This window comes from Trachemys scripta, chromosome 3 (assembly GCF_013100865.1).
Source record: "Trachemys scripta elegans isolate TJP31775 chromosome 3, CAS_Tse_1.0, whole genome shotgun sequence".
NCBI classification, from domain to species: domain Eukaryota; kingdom Metazoa; phylum Chordata; order Testudines; family Emydidae; genus Trachemys; species Trachemys scripta.
In genome coordinates, this window is record NC_048300.1 from 146,178,705 (window position 1) to 146,192,467 (window position 13,763).

Below are 13,763 nucleotides of genomic sequence, written 5' to 3' on the forward strand. Positions count from 1 at the left end.
TCCTTATTACTTAATAGTTCTGCTGCAGTAGTGCCAGAGGCCCCCATCTGTGTTGGGGCCCTGTTGTTCTAGGCACAATGCAAACATATCCAAAGACATAATTTCTTCTTCAGGGAGTTTACAATGTACCTGTTATACAGCTTTAAAAGGCAGTTGCTACTAATAACAATTCTAATGCTTATTCTTTCTTTTCAGTTGGGTTGCTTCCTCCTCAAAACATACATATTTCTGATGAGTGGTATACACGATTCAGGGTTTCCTGGGATCCCTCACCATCTCCTGTTCTTGGGTACAAACTTGCGTATAAACCTGTAGGTAAGAAAACCTGTCTCCTTTGAAGAGAACACTTTGAAAACAAATGAGTAATGAGTTAAAAGATCTGGGTGGAAATATCCTGTGTATCCTCATGAAAACTGAGCCCTTTGCTTTAAAGGTGTTTTCTTTATTTATGTTAATTTGTGGGTTTATTAACTTTAAAGGAGTAAGAAGTTTTCCTGTTAATTTCAGTGTTTCAAAAGAAAGACCATGAGAACACCACATACATTGTCACACACATTACAGCACATTTGATTTAAATACATATTTGACATTTAATACAATATGTATCTCCTATCCCAGGCCTGTTCTCTTTTCATTTACACCAGTTTTTGTATCTTTCATGGAGATGCTCCTGATTTACACAAGTGTGTGATGAGAATCAGGCCCAAAGTTTGAATGAATGACAGTCCTTCAATGCTTTTATTTGACATGAGAATGAATCCACATTTGCATGCTTCTCTGGAAATTAAATTAAATACAAATATTGCACTAGTAAAGCTACATTTATTTTATTAGCAATGAGAATGTTTGTAGTAGGTTTAAGAAATAACAAGTATGTTTTTTAAAAACAAGGACCAAGTTTTGGGGCAGGTCTACACCTAAAATGCTGCATCAGTGCAGCTGCGCCAGTGTAGCACTTCATTGAAGACACTACTATGCCGAGAGGAGAGCTTCTCCCATTGGCATAGTTAATCCACCTGTGCGAGAGGCGGTAGCTATGTTGATTGGACAAGCCCAGCTTCTAGACCTAGTGCTGTATACACTGGGGCTAGGTTGATATAACTGTGCCACTCAGGGGTGTGGCTTATATAAAAGAATCCTGATAGTGCCATAGCAGAATGCTCATAGAATTGTGTGTCTTTTTCTGTGATTCCCTTTAACTCAAGGTTCTGTTGAGCCGCCAATGGAGGTGTTTGTTGGGGAAGTGACTTCATACACATTGCACAACCTGTCTCCTAGTACTATCTATGATGTGAACGTTTATGCCCAATACGATTCTGGACTCAGCGCACCCTTGATTGATCAAGGCACTACATGTAAGTCCAAACCACTTTTATTGTAGTCACATAGGATTTAATTGTTGAAGTGATCTCATGTTGACTGAAAAGTCTATATTTAGGGCCTTGATCCTTATGGTCTGCACACTCCACAATTATGGATGCTCAGACCTGTGAGAGTCAGGCTCATAAATAAAATTAAGCTTAGAAACCCAAATTATTGAAACATTGCTTTTACTAATGGCTTGCAATAGACAACCCTCTAGTTCCATTTCTTAAAATTTGTTTGGCTGTAGCTGGGTTTGAGCCTTCAAGGTGCTCAACACCTGCTACACCCATTGGCTAGAATGTGCTCAGTAGATCACAGGGTGCAATCAGCACCAGGCAGATTAAGGCCCCTCACTGCTTCTGAGTGCATCTCATGGTAATATCGACTGACTGCACATTCCATCAAAGCTGAACCTGCTCAGTGGAGGATTGGTTTGTTGCTGAACTCAGTTAATGAGCCATTTGAGATTTCAGCAAAAAAGGATGAGCTGTAAAATCCTGATTTTCTTCAATGGTCTCATTAAAAGCTCTTGGCACTGCCAGTAAATAAAATAAAATACAACACAACGGGGCCTGAATCAGATGCACTTTCCTCATGCTAAATATCTTTATAAGTGGTTCTATTGATTTTAGTGGGACAGCCCATAGAATCAGATAGTACTTAACATAATAAAGGGTATCAGAATTTGGGCTTTTGTAAATAACAAAGGTCAGATCTGTGGGACTAAACAGAAAGAACAGAGATGAATTGACTAGAACTATTTTTTTCTTCTGTGGACATTTTTATAATAAAACCACATGTGGGCAAAATTTACTGCCATAGTGATATATGGGCCAGCAACTACTGATGCCATTGTTCTTTCTGATCTGGTTAATTTTATATCTAATGTATTATATTTCCCAGATAATAAATTGAACACTTTCCCTTTTTTGCAGTGTACTTGAACGTCACTGATCTAACAAGTTACAAGGTGGGATGGGATACCTTCTGTATCCGATGGTCACCTCACCGGTCAGCGTCTTCCTACAGATTAAAGCTAAACCCAGCTGATGGTAAATTCCTTTGATTCCTTGTGTGTTCTGAGGGCAGATGTACATGTCAGTTTTATGCCATGACTAACTAAGGATTGTAATGTGACAGGCTGAGGGCCCTGAGATTATGATAATTACAACTCCAGTGTCTCCCCTAGGAGCCAAGCTGTGTTGGTAAAACTCCCCAGGCCTGCACGCAGCCTGCCTTTCTAAGAAGATGCAGATTGGAAATTAATGCTGCTTCTATCCATGTTAATTCCCACTAGGATTTCCCAATGGAAACCTGCTGCTCACCAGAGGTGATGAGTGCATACTATGGAGAGCAGCTGCTCTCTGCCTCTTCCCCTTCACAGCATGACAGCTCCCCAATGTGCAGCGCGCCCACCACACAGTGTTGCTGCACAGAGGCTTTCCTGAGCTGGGAAGAGCAAGCAGCAGAGGTGCCACTCATCCCATTTCAGCACCCTCCCTACATGCACTCTCTCTTGTTTTGTTCTGCACACCTATGGAAAGGGAAGTACTGGACCCTACATTTTCTTTCCTTTGGGTTTGTTTTCACAGGATCCCGAGGACAAGAAATTACAGTACGTGGGACAGAAACCAGCCACTGTTTCACTGGCCTTTCACCAGACACCGAATACAATGCTACTGTCTTTGTTCAGACCCCGAACCTTGAGGGACCGCCCATCTCTCTGAAAGAGCGCACATGTAAGTCAGGAGCAATATGAACAGTAAGAGTGTGAACAGAATGGGATGGAAATAGGCCAGAGTACAGATCTTACAATTGTCTTGTTTGTACAAGACATACAGTACCACAACTGAGGGGTCTATTTTCCTGTGTTTTCAAGTCAGTGGGAAACTCCCTGAACTGGGGAACAGACCATAGCAATTATTTGGGGGAAATTCAAATGGCGTATTACCTTGCTCAGGTTAATCCCATTGGGCAGTAACCACAGAGTGAGAGATTTCTCAGTTTGTGTAAGAGTGGCAGAATCTGGCCCCTTGTCATAAATTAAGGACTTGCTTTTGTAACAGCAGATTTTTCTTTGCTGATTAGGAATTACTAGCCTTGGTCACCAATAAAAGCATTGATAGTTCTTTCCTCAGTCATACCCAAGGTAATTCACCTGGGTGGAGTCTTTTCTTGAGTAAAATGTTACATTAAATAAAAGGTTTTAATTGTTTTACTTCAGTCATCAAACCTACCGAAGCGCCAACTCAACCGCCTGCTCCTCCTCCACCTCCCACAATCCCACCAGCTCGGGATGGTAAGTGTGCATTGTAGATTCGTGGTATATTTTGTCTTTTTGCTGTATGTCCACACACTCAATTATATTTTTCCTAAATTGAAGTAACTTCAAAAATATATGGGCCTAATGATCCTCTGGCCCACTTTGGCCCTTTGCAGCAGCTCGGACACCATCACCTGCCTTGTGTAGTCAGGGGAATGATGCCTGGGCCTTATTCCCTTTATACTAGCTATTTGCCAGGGTGTTGCATTGGGCTCAGATAGCCACTGGGTCATGGTAGCAGTGTATGTAGATTTTGGGGATTGGCCATGACTCTCAGTATGCACTGTGGATTTGTGAGCTTTGCCTTTAGCATATGAACCTATTTTTGGTGTAGGTTGCCAAGAAAACTGGTGTTAAGTTGCACTCATCAGGGTTTTGTTTCATATGAACTTTTTGCACATATATGCCAACATTTGACCTGGGATGTCCTTGAATGCATAGTGTGAAAATCTGCAAAACCCAGGAAATGCAAGAGATACATGCAAGAGAAACACTACTTTAATATTTAAGAGTAGTCTGCAGATTGAGAATATGACTGAAGTTTGCTGAATGCAAATCTTTCTTGCTATAAAATTATAAAAACAGTGCTGTTTAGTCCACAGTCCTAAATGAGGTGGGTGTTTTAAGAGTTCATTGAGCTGTGTTTGTCTTTCAGTATGTAAAGGCGCCAAAGCAGATATTGTGTTCCTGACTGATGCTTCCTGGAGTATTGGTGATGATAATTTCAACAAAGTAGTGAAATTTGTTTTTAATACTGTTGGAGCCTTTGACTTAATCAACCCTGCTGGAATTCAGGTGAGTAATTTCCATTACAAGCATTTTACAGGGAAATTAAACAAACAAACCAACAAACCTGAATTCTTAAAGTCTCCTCTACCTTTCTCTATTGTATAGGATTTCTGCCAATTATTCTGGTACTATGTTGTGTGTATATATATGTGCACTGTGATTTACAAACATAAAGGAAAACACAGTCCCCATCTAAAAGAGGGGGCATCCTGAAAGACAAAAGACAGATGGCAAGCAGATGAAAGGGAATCAGCATACAGGCAAAGTGGTCAGGGTGCTCTGTGGCCAGTGTAATGTTAGTTGCATGTTTTTGTTTCTTTGTGCATATAAAATATCCTCAGCTGCCCCTCTCCATAGTTGTTATGAATGGGCTAATTTTTGTGTCACAGCAGAAGTGGGCGTTGAGAAGGAGTGTGGTGATGAATGAGGGTAATGTCTTGGTGTGTCAGTTTAGGAAGGATGGTGCATGTGCAGTGGGCAGAAGAAAGCATGGAGACAGTTGCAGGAGACTTGGAGAAGAGGATTCACGGGATGAAATTAGATGTATCTTTAAAGAGAAAGCTATGAGGAATAGTGGGGAGGCTGAAATGGCTTGTCTTCCTCCTGGGGTTCTCCATGTGTCTCTGCCAGGAGTCTCTGCCAGACTCCTGAGGAGCCTTTAATTTTGTCTTATGTTAATCTCCCCACAGTCAAGCCCCTGCATCATGACTGTTTTCCTTCTAGTTAAGGGGAACTGGATAGGAGCTCTGTCCTGCTCTCATAAGCATTGCTCTTGGATTAGCTAGAGTTGAATGGCATGAGTAAGAATGTCTCTGGAGCTTTGCCATCACCACTTGGTGCAAGACCATCTTCCCATGTACGAAGGAAGACAGTGATTTTCCTTGGAAGGATGTTTTATTTTTGATTTCCTGAAATGCAGCACCCAGTTATCTTGCTCGTGAACAGTTCTCTCCTCCCCCAGGCATGCCTCTACGTCATTGGTCCCCCTAATTCATTCTGCAGACATACTTCTAGAGAGAAAGATCTCCTCCTGGAACACCTTATCTCCAGTATCTTCATTCTGCCTACCTCTAACCTCACACTGCTTGGTTTTCAAACATTTTTCTTCTTTGGCCCAACAGGAGAGTTGCTGCAAATTAGCTGTTGGAGGACAATAGCTGTGAACTTCCTGGGCTTACTAGGGAAAGACGTAAAGCTCCTTTCCTCTTTTGTCCTGGGCTCGTTACATTGTTAGTTCTTCATTTTAGATATTTATGATGATTAAAAAAGATGAAACTTATTTCAGTAAGTATGAATACTTAGACATCTGCTCAGGACCAGCTTAGTAAGGCATGCTAATAATATAAATGGGACAGTCTAGAAGAAAGGAGAGTAGCAAAATATGGACCCTGGACTTCAGAAAAGCAGACTTTGACTCCCTTCGGGAACTGATGGGCAGGATCCCCTGGGAAGCTAATATGAGGGGGCAAGGAGTCCAGGAGAGCTGGCTGTATTTTAAAGAAATCTTATTGAGGGCGCAGGAACAAACCATCCAGATGTGCAGAAAGAATAGCAAATATGGCAGGCGACCAGCTTGGCTTAACAGTGAAATCTTCGGTGAGTTTAAACTCAAAAAGGAAGCTTACAAGAAGTGGAAATTTGGACAGATGACTAGGGAGGAGTATAAAAATACACCTCTACCCCGATATAACGCGACCCGACATAACACAAATTCAGATATAACGTGGTAAAGCATGTTAAAAAAGTATGGATTGGATGAATGCATTATAAGATAGATAGAAAGCTGGCTAGATTGTTGGACTCAGTGGGTAGTGATCAATGGCTCGATGTCTAGTTGGCAGCTGGTATCAAGCGGATTGCCCCAGGGGTCAGTTCTGGGGCCAGTTTTGTTCAACATCTTTATTAATGATCTGGATGATGGGATTCATTGCACCCTTAGCAAGTTCGCAGATGACACTAAGCTGGGTGGAGAGGTAGATACACTGGAGGGTAGGGTCCAGAGTGACCCAGACAAATTGGAGGATTGGGCCAAAAGAAAACTGATTAGGTTCAACAAGGTCAAGTGCAGAGTCCTGCACTTAGGAAGGAAGAATCCCATGCACCGCTATAGGCTGGGAACCGACTGACTAAGCAGCAGTTCTGCAGAAAAGGACCTGGGGATTACAGTGGATGAGAAGATGGATATGAGTCAGCAGTGTGCTCTCGTTGCCAAGAAGGCCAACGGCATATTGGGCTGTATTAGTAGGAGCATTGCCAGCAGATCGAGAAAAGTGATTATTCCCCTCTATTTGACTCTGGTGAGGCCACACCTGGAGTATTGCATCCAGTTTTGGTCCCCGCACTACAGAAGAGATGTGGACAAATTGAAGAGAGCCCAGTGGAGGACAACGAAAATAATTAGAGGGCTGGGGCACATAATTTATAAGGAGAGGCTGAGGCAACTGGGCTTATTTAATCTTCAGAAGAGAAGAGTGGGGGGTATTTGATAGCAGCCTTCAACTACCTGAAGGGGGGGGGTCCAAAGAGGATGGAGCTAGGCTGTTCTCGGTGGTGACAGTTGACAGAATAAGGAGCAGTGGTCTCAAGTTGCAGTGTGGGAGGTCTAGGTTGGATATTAGGAAACACTATTTCATTAGCAGGGTGGTGAAGCACTGAAATGGGTTACCTAGGGAGGCGGTGGAATCTCCATCCTTAGTGGCTTTTAAGGCCCGGCTTGACAAAACCCTGGCTAGGATGATTTAGTTGGTGTTGGTCCTGCTTTGAGCAGGATGTTGCACTAGATGACCTCCTGAGATCTCTTCCAACCCTAATATTCTATGACTACAAGGAAATGCAAAATGAAATATACATTGTATACATAGGCAGAACATTCATTCTAGGTTTACATGGATATACACAAATATACAAGATGAGTTAATGTTCCAGTTCAGGAAGTGTATTATACTGTATGTATCAAATGACTGAAATTCTGGCACATTCCCTATTAATTGCTATGTCATGAGCTTCTTGCGTTTTTTTGTAATCTTTAACAGTTTTTATAAATGCTGTATCCCTAAGATGAACTAGAAAATCAGCACTAAATATGGTGCCACCATAGTTCTAACAAGTATTTTCTCGTTAACACATTAACTGATAACTTTACCATTGTTATATCTATATTTACATATAACTTCAGTCATGGGTTTCCTGTTTCAATGGTGACTGACAAGATAATTCACTTTAGTGTAGAGATCACCTAAAGCCACACAAGTCAGAGGCTGAACACTGTGCTGCATTTCATTTCAGGTTTCCTTTGTGCAGTACAGCGACGATGCAAAGTCTGAGTTTAAACTGAATACATATGATGATAAGGCCCAGGCTCTAGGAGCACTTCAGAATATTCGGTACAAAGGAGGAAATACAAGAACAGGTGCGTCTGATGAAACGACATATTCCTTCCCAATAATCTGTTTTTTGAAAACCTATTTGTTATCTTAATCCCCTGTAGTTTAAGGCCAGGCCTTTATGTTCTACTCTTACAGTTTATTGGTTCTTCAAAGCAAATATTTTCAGTGGCAAATGTGGCACGAGTCCTCATTCTTTGTGTAATTTGCAGGCAAAGCCCTTACATTTATCAAAGAAAAAGTCTTGACTTGGGAGAGTGGCATGAGGAGAGGTGTGCCCAAGGTACTTGTTGTTGTCACAGATGGTCGGTCGCAGGATGAAGTTAAGAAAGCTGCAGCAATCATACAGCACTCTGGTAAGCAACCTGCAGAACGAAGTTGAATCTGACATTCATTTTACGAAAGAGTTTAAGTCATGCAATTTAACATATGGGTATATAACAGCATCAGGTATTGTTGGTCCTTTATTCATCCTAAATAGGTAGTGGTTCCTGAGAGAGACATTCAAATTACAGTATATGATTTGGAATGGCTCAAACTATTTTAAGAATGTTAAGATTGACTGGACCTAATTCTGACCTCCTCTCTCTCTGTGGACAGAACAGGCTTAAATGGTTTGCTGGGAATTCCCCTTACATAGTTACAGAACTTGTCCTATATCACTCCTGGCCCTTATTCGGGGGGCGGGGGCATTATTAAGTGCACTTCAGTCCAATGATCCTGATCTGTTGGAATGGCCCTTTGAGTCCTTTTAATGCTGGCACAAGTTAGAGCAGCCCTTCATTTACTCTACCTTGAGCAGAGGTCTGACCAGGCCCCTGGCTCTCCCACTCCGGTTTTGAGGAAGAGGTGGCCATCTATGTTCCCTCCTTAGATGGACCAAGTGTAGTTTACTGTAGCTGAGGCTCTAGAAAACTGTTTGGTTGAAAGTCCCTTTCCTTCTGCCTCACCTTTCCCCCAGTCTTCAGGTGTATCAGGGAGGTGACAAAGGAAGTGGTAGAGGGGATTTATTGATAGGATGATGTGGTGAGAGAAGGAGGAGGAGGAAATGGGAGAGAGATACAGGCAGAGACAAAATTATGCAAAGTCCAGAAGCTGAAGAAGATAAGCTAACATTAATGTGCAAGGCAAGAAGATGCCATTGGAAGGATTTGAAGAGGAGAATGACATGGTCTAAGACTCAGATGATGAAGATGACTTTAGCCAGGGTGATTTGGATGGACCGTGGGAATGAGACGGAAATCAAGAAGCACAGAAATTAGGAGACTTCAACAGTCAAGGCAGGAAGTAACCAAAGTATGGATAAGGATTTTAGACATAGGGACAGAAAGGAAGAGTCAGATTTTTGAGATGTTGTAGAACAGACAGGATTCGGTGGCAGCCTGTATGTTTTGTGAAAGAGTAAGGAGGCTATCATAGCAAGGTTGTGAGCTTGGATGATGGGGAAGATGATGATATTGTCCAATGGCAGCGAGTTTTGGAAAATACATGAGAAGCTCATCATAAGCTTTGTTGAGTTTAATTAGGTGATCTGATCTCCAGAGTATATATCAGAAATATAGTCAGATGCAAGACTGATGGAACAGGAGAGGTCAGGGATCGAGAAGATTTGTGAACTGTTGGCATGGAGATGACAGTTGAAGCTTGGTGAGTGGATGAGTTGCCCAGGGATAAGCTATAAGAAAAACAGGAGAGGTCCAAATAGCAGAGTCTTGAGGGTTGCCAAAAGTGTGGAAGAGGAGAGGAAGAAGAGAACTGGAAGGAGCAACCTGACAGGCAGGAGAGGAAGCCAGGATGAGAAAGTGATCAACAGTGTCTAAAGTGGAAGGTATTTTTTTAATCATCCTTTTTATTGAAGAGCAGAGCCTAACTATTTTTGATTAGTTTGTCTTGGGAGTAACCAGAACTGTTATGCTCTTCATTTCTCTTCAGATGCCTTCCCATAATGTTTTCAAGGATCCCTCTCATAAGATAATACTGTACATTAGAAAACAGTTCATTTGCTGTTTGGCTTCGAGGGGTTTATATAGTAATTGTTTAATACCAGAAAATTCAGGGTTTCTATTCAGTGTCTTCATTGGCATGAGTTTCTTCACCCTCTTCTTGCAAAAGGAAATGTTCAGAATAGTATACTTTCCTCTTCTTGATTCAGGGAGATTGGCTGGGCACTTCTGATCTAAATTGTGTACTTAAGTATGTCTCTTCCTTGGGTGTTCAGTCATCTAACTCATAGATTCATCCCTTTCAGCCATTTATTTAGCAGCAAGAAGACCTCATAAAAAGACCCCTTCTGCCTATTTCAAACAGCTTTGTGCAGCTGAATGATTCCATAACAGCACTTCCCTTCCCTGCAGGACACGAGCCCTTTGCGCCATTTTTTTGCCGTCGGTTTAAAATATTGCTTGTTCTGTTTCATCAAGGTAATGGAGAAAGAGTTTCTCCATTTGACATCCCTTGGTCAAAAGTATATTGAATACTCTTCTCCACTGGATTTTACTTTATTCTGTATTTTATCCAGAAAGTGCAAAGGGACTGGGTTCAACCAAAAGTATATTCTACTTGCATTATTTGGTTCTTGTATTTTTTAACAGAGAATACAGTATCTCTACATGATTGGGATTTGATATTGAGTTACTGAGCCAATGATAATGTATAAGCATGTTTATTCATTGCATTTTCATATAACAAACATTATTTTTGCAGGTTTCAGCGTCTTTGTTGTTGGTGTAGCTGACGTGGATTACCATGAGCTGTCAAAGATTGCCAGCAAACCCAGTGAACGTCATGTATTTATCGTTGACGACTTTGATGCCTTTGAAAAGATTGAGGAGAACCTCCTCACTTTTATTTGTGAGACAGCTACCTCAAGTAAGTAAGAGACAATGTTTCTCTCACAAGCTAGTAAATTTGACTACGTACTGCTACAACTCTCATCTCAAGGCTTTCCCATTTACACCTTTTTGAAGAAACGTTAATATATATTTCCAGTGAGCAAGTGCATGTTTCTTATTTAAGTGGTTATTATATTTTTATCTTATCTCCCACCCTGAGATGATACTCTATTAAAAAGTGAATAAACAATAAGTGACAATTATTTTTCTTTGAAGAGCAAGTAGAACGGTAGCTAGAATGGACTTCTGGATGTGTCAGATTTCCTCTTTACCACTGTTTTTTGGCTGCATTGGGGATGTAGCTAACCAGTGTCTAATATTACTTTTATAAAGATCTAAAATAAAATCCATCTGTTTACAAATCTGGAGTCCTTCTATGGCAAAAAAAAAAGAAGGAAATATTTGTACATTTGTATCATCTGCAACGATGAGTTCACATATTGCCTCCTCCACATACGACTAAGGAGCCATATAAATCTGCAGTTTTTCCTTGTGAATCTGAGGACTAATATGCAGCCTGACTCATGCATAAAAGATCCATGGAAAGATTGGGTCATTGTGCCCATTTCTTTTTATGAACTGGGGCTCTTAAAATAAAATATACTTGAAGCTCATCTGTTTGCTATTCCGTATATTCCAGCCTGGTAGAAATAGTACATTAAGAAGCCTCCTAAATAAGGATTTGAACATTTCACCAACATAATTGGAAATCTACTGATTGATCTTGAGCAGAATAAAGCAAAGGATCACAAACAGATGATAATTATTGTAGTGGCAGATGTTGGCTGGTAATTAACAATAGTTCACATTTACGGGAATAAAATCTTTTGAAAATATTTGTATGTTCATGATTCCATTTGAATTTTTTAAAATAACACAGTTTTCGTCTGTTTCAGCTTGTCCTCTCATTTACTTGGAGGGATACACTTCACCTGGTAAGAATCATATACAAACATCCTAGTATAGGATAATTCTGAAGGTTTTTTTTTCATTTATCACAATTTCTCCAAATTGTGTTTCTCTCCCCTTCTCCCCCCCCCCCAAAGGTTTCAAGATGTTGGAATCATACAACTTAACAGAGAAGCATTTTGCCTCTGTACAAGGAGTATCATTGGAATCAGGATCCTTCCCTAGCCACGTGGCATACAGGCTCCATAGAAATGCTTTCATCAGTCAGCCTGCATCGTAAGTTATCTGTGTAACCTGTTTTCCTGGAACACTTTATATAGGGGAGAAAGTAGGGAAAGATAATAGAATTTATAGGTAATGGTATTAATACCTCCTGGAGGATGAGTTTTATTTTGTTTTTGTTTTTACTGAAGTCCAAGAAATACACTCCAAAGAATGTGCAACCATTGCTCTGATTAAACGTTATTCAGTTCCTTCATTAGTGGTCCTTATATTGGTAATTCCAGCTTCATGATTATTATTATTATTGTTTGCATTACTGTAGTTCCTAGGAGTCCCAGTCATGGACCAGGACCCCATTTTGCTAGGCATTGTATGAACACAGAACAAAAAGACAGTCCCTGTTCTTTTCTCAAGAGTATGCCTCATCTAACCAGGCCTACTTTAGTTAATTAATTTAATTCACATTACAGGCCCTATGCAATAATAATAAAAAAAAGCCCTCTGTGGCTACTTGTACAAAGAAACCACTTAGCCAGAGAGACTGTTTTTGATTCTGAAGGATAAGTGCCATTTGTTTAGAAGTTGTAACAGGCAACACATTTCTGCCTGTGGTCACAATTCCCCAGGTGTGTGACACCACCCAGCCCAGTCACCATATTGGACAAACAGAGAATTTTTCAAGGAGCTATGGCCTGAAGCAAGTCTTCCCTAGCTCACCACTCTGTTCTAGAGCTCAGCTAGGGAGATACTGAGAGGGGTAATGTGGGATCCTCACAAAAAACAGAGCTGGCTAGAATAAGAGAAGTCCAGTCATGGAGGAGAAACCCCTTTCCCCTCCCAACCATGAAGGGAGGATCCAGAAGTTTCTTCTCTACCCACTCAGCTAAAGTTTAGAATTTAGTGTTGCTCTGCCAGAGGGCACGTCTAGAGCCAGTCCACCCTTCCCCATCCCCATTTTTTATATCATGTAACTTTAGTTGTCCAGTTATGGGAATTTTCGACAACTGTGCAACCCTACCAGAATGGATAGAAGGGGGCAGACCAAACATAGGAGAATTGCCAAATATAAGGAATAAATTTAAACAGGCTCTTTCCCCTTCCCTTTGCCAGCTTGCTCAACTCTCAATGTGCCAAGGTGGAGTATTTAGGGACTTTTTTTTTTTGTCTTCTTCGGTCAGCCAGTCTTTCCCTTTGATAGCTTGGCCTGGAAAAGAGCAAAATTCTATGGTTTTCTGGATATTGCAGGACTCATAAAGTGCAGATAGTTTGCATTCAGTAGAACCTTATAGCTTGATTTACCATTTTATTAAGTCAAAGCCTGCACCTAAGTGGGACCTGAGTAAGATGTTTTCTGTGTATTCAAATCAAGAAAAATATTGAAGAGTTGGCTGGCTGACTGTAGGTAGAGAAAGAAAGAGAGAGAGCGCAAGCAAAAATAGCCTTTGTGGGATCTTCTTGATACATATATATTATATAAAGCCAGAAAATTAAATTCAATTTAAACAGTAGTGTTCAGGAAATCAATGCTCCCTAGGAATCCTAATGGCACAGTTGCATTAATATCTGAGTTATCTCTCGATATTGAATTATACATAGGTTTGTCATATTCACTTGCTTATCTTGCCCCTTATGTCAGCCACCTTTTATTGAAGCAGCGATATGGTTACTGTAGTAGCATGATACTAAATGTAAGGGGTTGTCAGTTTTGTCCAAAATATATAAAAGCTTCACTACCGGTTTTTGAGCTTTCTCTGTTTTAGCTCACGGGGCCATATGGCCTTCTCAGCCAATAGCAGAGTTTCAGCAGTAATAGTGTCAGCCATGTTGTTGGCTAAATTGAAACAAAATTTGCTCCTCCTCCTCAGTTTCCCTCACATCTAC

General features: G+C 40.9%; 1 protein-coding gene across 1 annotated transcript in view; it reads left to right on the forward strand.

Annotated features, from left to right (window-relative positions):
• COL12A1 (collagen type XII alpha 1 chain) overlaps nucleotides 1-13,763 on the forward strand; it is a 134,351-nt gene that overhangs the window by 85,659 nt on the left and 34,929 nt on the right. Inside the window, exons 41-51 of the mRNA XM_034766198.1 lie at nucleotides 196-315; nucleotides 1,206-1,355; nucleotides 2,301-2,417; nucleotides 2,958-3,104; nucleotides 3,590-3,664; nucleotides 4,344-4,483; nucleotides 7,763-7,886; nucleotides 8,073-8,216; nucleotides 10,564-10,728; nucleotides 11,648-11,686; nucleotides 11,798-11,936. Coding sequence (XP_034622089.1) covers nucleotides 196-315; nucleotides 1,206-1,355; nucleotides 2,301-2,417; nucleotides 2,958-3,104; nucleotides 3,590-3,664; nucleotides 4,344-4,483; nucleotides 7,763-7,886; nucleotides 8,073-8,216; nucleotides 10,564-10,728; nucleotides 11,648-11,686; nucleotides 11,798-11,936 — 1,360 coding nt within the window. The remainder of the gene's footprint in view (nucleotides 1-195; nucleotides 316-1,205; nucleotides 1,356-2,300; nucleotides 2,418-2,957; nucleotides 3,105-3,589; nucleotides 3,665-4,343; nucleotides 4,484-7,762; nucleotides 7,887-8,072; nucleotides 8,217-10,563; nucleotides 10,729-11,647; nucleotides 11,687-11,797; nucleotides 11,937-13,763) is intronic.